The sequence below is a fragment of the Theobroma umbraticum genome, unplaced genomic scaffold (assembly GCF_002168275.2).
Source record: "Theobroma umbraticum cultivar Fairchild unplaced genomic scaffold, ASM216827v3 scaffold_44.0, whole genome shotgun sequence".
In the NCBI taxonomy this organism is placed as follows: Eukaryota; Viridiplantae; Streptophyta; class Magnoliopsida; order Malvales; family Malvaceae; genus Theobroma; species Theobroma umbraticum.
Genome location: NW_018397255.1, coordinates 10,093,116 through 10,099,910, shown reverse-complemented (window position 1 = coordinate 10,099,910; position 6,795 = coordinate 10,093,116). Strand labels below are relative to the sequence as shown.

At 31.4% G+C, this 6,795-nt stretch overlaps 1 protein-coding gene across 2 annotated transcripts; it reads left to right on the top strand.

Annotated features, from left to right (window-relative positions):
- The first annotated feature begins 1,585 nt into the window (after positions 1-1,585).
- On the top strand, positions 1,586-5,138 carry LOC110408898 (Acyl-CoA N-acyltransferases (NAT) superfamily protein). Of its 2 annotated transcripts, XM_021418033.2 has the most exons (6): positions 1,643-1,987; positions 2,124-2,195; positions 2,360-2,447; positions 3,612-3,744; positions 3,957-3,995; positions 4,651-5,138. In XM_021418033.2, the coding sequence occupies exons 1-6, from the start codon at positions 1,813-1,815 to the stop codon at positions 4,729-4,731; spliced, it is 588 nt and encodes a 195-aa protein (XP_021273708.1). In that variant the 5' UTR covers positions 1,643-1,812; the 3' UTR covers positions 4,732-5,138. The 2 variants fall into 2 exon arrangements, with proteins under 2 accessions (XP_089638526.1, XP_021273708.1); XM_089782400.1 differs by lacking the exon at positions 4,651-5,138 and having other exon boundaries at positions 1,586-1,987; positions 3,612-3,805; positions 3,938-3,999.
- The last annotated feature ends 1,657 nt before the right edge of the window (positions 5,139-6,795 follow it).

The following is a 6,795-nucleotide window of genomic DNA, read 5'->3' as shown; positions in this document are numbered from 1 at the left end:
GGAGGGCAGATGAATGAACGAAGCCCTGCTTTTCTTTAACATTTATGAGATTGGTACTGAAGGTTTTGTTGGGCAGTGAAAGCGGTCTGTCATGATGGCTATTGAACAAATTATGAGGACGTTGTGAAAGTGCTTAGCTTTGAAGTTAAGACTACATTAAATTTTGGGTTTGGTGGATGTCTCAAAAGAGATTAAGGATGTGATTGTTTTAAAGCTGTTTTGCCTGATTTAAAGAATATCCCATGCAGTCTTCCTCATCGTTTATTCCATCAAAAACCCTTTTGTTCTTTTCCTGAAAAATTAATATTCTTGAGTCAATCTTTTCATTTCTCAATTGATAGAAATGGTTTCTGTTAGGGGCTTGTACTGAATGAGAATTTGAAGATAATCGTTTATTATACCTTTAATCGTCAAAGTGGAAGAGTTTGTGGTTGAAAATCAGGATTGTGGTCTGCTTGGCTTTGAAGCTAAGCTATAAAAACGTGAGATTCTTTGGACTGAAGTGATAAGAGCCTTTTAGCAGTTCTTTCCATCATTGCAGATGGCGATATCTTAGTTACTACTAAAACTCTAAAACCATGTTTGTTTAGTGACAGTCCCTCACTGCAAGAGGTTCAATTGCAGCGTCAGTGGATATGGCCTACACAGATTAACGTGGAAGCAAGCAACAATCATCAAAGGGCACCTCATTTTACCACTAAAACAAATGCAATTGTGCTGAACACTAACAAATTGAATTACAGAAAGCTTTGCCTTCTCAGCAAGGTTTCCACATCTTCTTCAATCCATTGGTCATTTCTCTTTTCTGGTCCCTCTTTCCTGCACCCACGCCAATAAAGATCCCTCACCCTTCGTTGACTATTGTGACCCCACGCCTCGCAAAATTGATATACAACAATGGTGTAATATTCTCACTCTAGATTTTTTTTTTGTTGGGCCAAGAGAAAACTTTCACTGCACAAGCATGACACAATTTTTGTGATGAAATGACGGATTTTCTCAGTTTTTCATTTTACTGGGCCTCCTTAACAAATATAAGCACTGATGTCACATATAATATATAAAATCATAATATCTAAAAAAATTCTTAAGTTATTTATAAAAATTTAAATAAATTTTTATTTTTATATTACCATCAATCAAATTTTTATATTTTTCTTTTGAGTTATATAAGATTTTATAATCAACTATTATTAATCAAAATACCACTTATCATTCATTTGATATTAATGTGATATACTGACATGTTATAATAAATAATAATATATTATGATGATAAAATTATATAATTTTTTTATTTTTATATAAATATTACATCATAAAAACTTATTTAAATAAAATAAAAATATATAAATTTAATTACATATAATAACAAATAATAATTTATTTAAAATTTTTAAAATAATTTAAAACTTTTTGCAAGTATTATTCCATATATAAACTACAGAAGCATAAGAAATTGGTTGCATATTCTTAATCAGTATATATTTTATAAACCCTAAACCTAAGTACTTCATGCTTCAATAAAAAAAAAAAACTTAGATTTGTTTGATTAATGTTTTTATTATTTCTTTTTTCAGAGCATCCTTCTCCTTTCATTACCATTTTAGCCAGTAGCATTACTTTCCAACGCCAGTAAAACCATTCGACAACTAGTGGACAAAATTTGAGTTAAAACCTAAAACGGCAGCGTCGTGCACTGACCCTTCGCTCAGATCCAAGCAGCCTAACCTAAACACAACTGTTGGCCTGGCTGCCTGGTCAAACTCAGTTCGATCCAAGGCGAGTTTTGGGAACACAGAAGCCAAAGTGATGGGCATGAGCTTGGAAGGACAAAAGGTGATAATGGTACCATACATGGAAGCGCATGTCCCAAAGTACCACGTCTGGATGCAGGACCCTGCTCTCCTTCAAGCCACCGGATCAGAGCACCTCTCCCTCCAAGAGGAATACGATATGCAGCTCTCTTGGAACCAAGACCCTCTCAGTTGTTTTCTCTCTTTATACAAAACTCTTTTCTTTTTTTTTATTTCATTTTTTGTCATAATTTCTCAATTGGGTTAGTTTTGTTTTTGCCTTTTGAGTTTGTAATTAAGGTTTTCAAGATTGTTGTTTTTCAACAGAGAAAACGTTCATTGTTTTGGATAAGGAGATGGTTGAGGGAAAGTTTGTTCATGGGGATCCCCATGTGGAAGGTCAGCTAAATTGACAGCCTTTTTATTTACTTCAAAGATTTTAAATTTCAACCTTGATTCGAGAATTTAATTTGTCAAGATGTTTTAAGTAGTGTTTTCACTTTTTTTTTTGTTATGTTTATTAATTATGATTTATGATGGACTGATGGTAAATGATGATCCAGCCATGGTTGGAGACGTGAATATCTACATGAATGATTTGGATGACCCCCAACTGGCAGAGATTGAAATTATGATAGCTGAACCAAAAAGGTGCTTTCTTTTTACTTCTCTACAATAAACAAATCTATTTGTAAAGTGAAAGTTCTTGCCTTGCCCCATATTTTGTGCCCATCAGATTCATCAACATGAAACTTTTTTTACTTATTTCATTTCTCTTTTAAAACTTTATTGATTTTTCGCTGCCTTTTTCGTCTTTTCTTTATTGTCTTCATATGGATGAATCATTTATGAGCAAGACTGCTGTCGAAATGAAGTATTGTTAACATAATTAGTGGACATCAGCATGTAGAGCTTGTTATGATGACTGTGGGGATGGAAGTGGGGGGATGCATAGTGTAATTATCTTCTTCATTTCTGGTGTCTTTCTCAATCAAGTGTTAGAATAAATATACCTTTCCCTGCTGGTCTGCTCCTCTGTTACCTAATGGAATTACCATTTTTTTTGTCCTTTTTTTTTTGGGGGATTTTGAGTGTGTGTCTGTGCAACGATTGTTTTCTTATGTTGGTATTGTTTGCTTAGAAACAGGACTGATTAGATAATACAACTCTTGGGAGGAGAAAAGAATAAACTGAAATGTTTATTCTGACAAATCAGCAGGTATAACACTTCAGAATGTTTACATGTGTCACAGACAAAAAATTAACTGGCAATTTGGATTTTCATTCCTTACATGTGTCCTTCGTGGTTCCCTTGTGTATTTCTGATTTTGAAGTCGTTTGAACATATCATACCATATAAATATTTGACCAATCCGGGTTGTTCTAGTAGATTTTCCTAATGTAGGCTTGGTCCTTTTGATATTTGTCAATGGCCCCAAGTCCCTTATCTTAGGGGCATGTAGAAAATAAACACAACTAAGGTAAGGATTTTGTGATTGATGAATATCAATTGAAAACATTTCAACGGGAAAAATTAACAAAGAAAATGTAAATCTAAAGGTGGAAATGCTTGAAAGGGTAGGTTGAAATTTTTTGGAATACAAAGGCTTCTTTAGTTCAAGTTGAGTTCATAAATACAAATTCCAGAGTGACATTTTTGAAAATATTTTTTTGATCCTTATGACCTTGTAGTTGATGTGCTATAAATCATCTAGGACACAAAAGGGAGTTTCAAAATTTTATACTTGGTTTAAATTCTTTTTTAAACATTCCCTTTCAATCACATCTCTTATTGTTTTGCTCATGCTAGAATAGCCGCGGTAAGGGCCTTGGGAAAGAATCTGTCTTGATGATGATGGCTTATGCAGTTCAGAACTTTGGAATCCATGTCTTCCGTGCTAAAATTGGAGAATCAAATGGGTCATCTCTTAGCATGTTTCGGAAATTGGTCTCTCTCTCTCTCTCTCTCTATATATATATATATATATATGTAGATATAGATATAGATGCCTTAAAAAGCATGTTTCTTGGTTTTACACATTCATGCAAGGCATTTTTAAGGATTAATATCCAACCTATTGCATGGGCGTTAAGAGACTCATATGCAATATGTGTGTATGTGTTCTTCCTGGTTGATAAATGCCTTTATGGTTGGTGTAGGGCTTTGAGGAGGCTTCTCATAGCGAAATCTTCAAGGAGGTGAGATATTCCTTATGTCATCAAAAGTGATTGGGCAAACCTGTCTGTTGGTTTTTGAGGCTATAGGAGTTGCTGTGATCTTGATTGTTTCCCCACTCCCCTTTGCATATGTAGGCCATCTTAGTAACTAAAATTAGTTTACGGCTTTAAATGAAATCAAATTAAAATCTTAATTTTACTGAGCTTACTAAGAATATGGTCCCAAATAGAGTAGAGTGGCACATATGTACAGTTTACCTGAAATTGTTATTTGCTTTTAATTTTGAATAAGTGAACAATATTCACGTAATCTTTAGATATATGAATTAGAAGTTTCCAGATCAACCTAATTTGATGACTTTACCCTCTAGTTTTCATCACGAGGCCCTGGCTTAAGGTACAATTAATCGGAGATCAAAGAACCTAAAGAAAATTCTTGTTAAAAAAATTTTCTAAAGTAGTTGGATGATACTTATTCTTTTCATCTCATAGTTGATGTTCAACATGAATCTAATGTGCTCTCACTGGCTGAATCACAAATATGTTCCCTAAATATTAGCCTTATGTTTCTTGACCAACCAAGATTGTAGGATAGGCTTATGTCAATATTGGGTGGTTTATATGTTCCTTGTTTAATGTTTCTGAGACCTTTGGTTTCCGTCTGCATGATTAACAGGTAACATTGGAGTTGGCAGTGACAGAGCAAAAGCGAGAGGAGCTTTCGCTGTTGTTTGGTGGTGTGGTTACACATACATAGCCCAGAAGAGGTTGTATTTTATTTTCCCCCCTAACTTATTTACAAAAGGAAACACTTCCATTGGAATTATTTGCAATCATGCCGAGAAGCTGAAGTTGGTTGGAGTTGGAGGTAGGCTATACTTGTATTTATCTTGTAAAAACTCCTCTTGAGTTGAGTACTTCCAAAGAGGCTAGCTGGAGTGTTAGGATAGTGCTTGAAATGCCACTCTTTAAGTTTGATGAAGGAGCTGTTTTGCTATTTCCTTCATGCTTTTGTTAGAGGATCTAAGACATATTTTGACAACCAACATGTTGGCAGGACGACAATCAATTAGTAATAGCGAGTTGTAGAAACCAAAATTGCAGATTTAAATGCCAATTGCTTGACTTTAATGGTTACGACTATATTTAAATGTTGGGTTTCCAGGAACAACCAAGTAAAAAGTTTTGATACTGATTTAACACTTTGCGTTTGGGAATAAACTAGTGAAGCAAACTTCTGGACAGGCATTCTGGGCTTCGTCTGACATTTGTTCCCAAGGTGACAGAAATGGAGCAGTCCCGCCGACATAACATTCTGGCCTGATACATAATGAACCTGAGGAATGTTTGATTGAAACCGAATTTCCAGCATGCCAGACATAGTGACAGGTAGCTTGGTATCCTAGTGGTCCTAGTACAGCAAAGATAATATGCAAGGCTACGAAGAAGAGTCATTCGATTTAAATGGTTCATTTTCAGCCATTGATCAACAACAAAACTTGCAACTAAACAGACAAACAGGTTAAATAAAAACTTAAATAACCCAAAATAAATAAAAATAAAAATGATATTTAAAAGGAAATAATTAACCAAGAAATATTAATTAAAGTGAAAAGACTAACAAAGAGATAACAGAATTTTTATGAAAATTAATCACTTATAATTATATTCTTGAGTAAAAAAATTAAATATTGAGAAATTTTTAAATAAATATTATAATAAAAATTTAGTTTAATAAATTAATATTTTAACTATAATTATTTTTATTTTTGTAATTACTCATTTATAAATTAAAATTTATACACTGTTAAATATGTTTAACTCAATAATAAAAAATTAAATATTTAATTTTTACAAAAAATAAATTTATTTTGACTTAATTATTTTGTTACGTTAAATTTCACACATATACGTTAATATTTTTTAACATTTATTTCACTTTTATAATTTTTTACATTAATTCTTACGACTTTACATTAAAGTTTTTAAACTACTAATTTTCATTATAATCTTTTTATCCTTGCTATTATTCAAGCATTTATTAAAATTTGTAAACCGTAAAACATTTTAAACTCGAGAATAACAATTAAAATATTTAATTTCTTCAAAATTCATGTTTATTTGATATAATTAATTTGTTAAGTTAAATCTCACACATTTACATCAATATTTTTATAATACTTGTTCAACTTTTATAATATTTTACGTTAATTCTTACCGCTTTACGTCAAGGTTTTTCCACTATTAATTTTTATTTTTGTTATTATTCATGCATATATTAAAATTTATAAACCATAAAATACTTTAAACCCGAAATAACAATTTAAATGTTTAATTTTTTAAAAAAATTATGTTTATTAGGCATAATTGACTTGTAACGTTAAATCTCACATATTTATGTCAATATTTTGAAAATGCTTATTCCACCTTTATAATGTTTTATATTAATTCTTATTGTTATACGTTAAGGCTTTTTAAATACTAATTTTCATCATAACTCTTTTTATCTTTACTATTATTCAGACATAAATTAAAATGTGTAAGTCATAAAACACATTAAACTCGAGAATAATAATTTAAATGTTTAATTTCTTCAAAAATAATATTTATGAGACATAATTGACTTGTTATGTTAAATCTCATATATTTACGTCAATATTTTTAAAATGCTTGTTTCGCCTTTATAATGTTTTATATTAATTCTTATGGCTTTACGTTATGACTTGTCAATTAATAACTTTCATCATAATTCTTTTTATCCTTACCATTATTAATGCATACATTAAATTTAGTCAACCGTAAAAACTTTAAACTCGAGAAT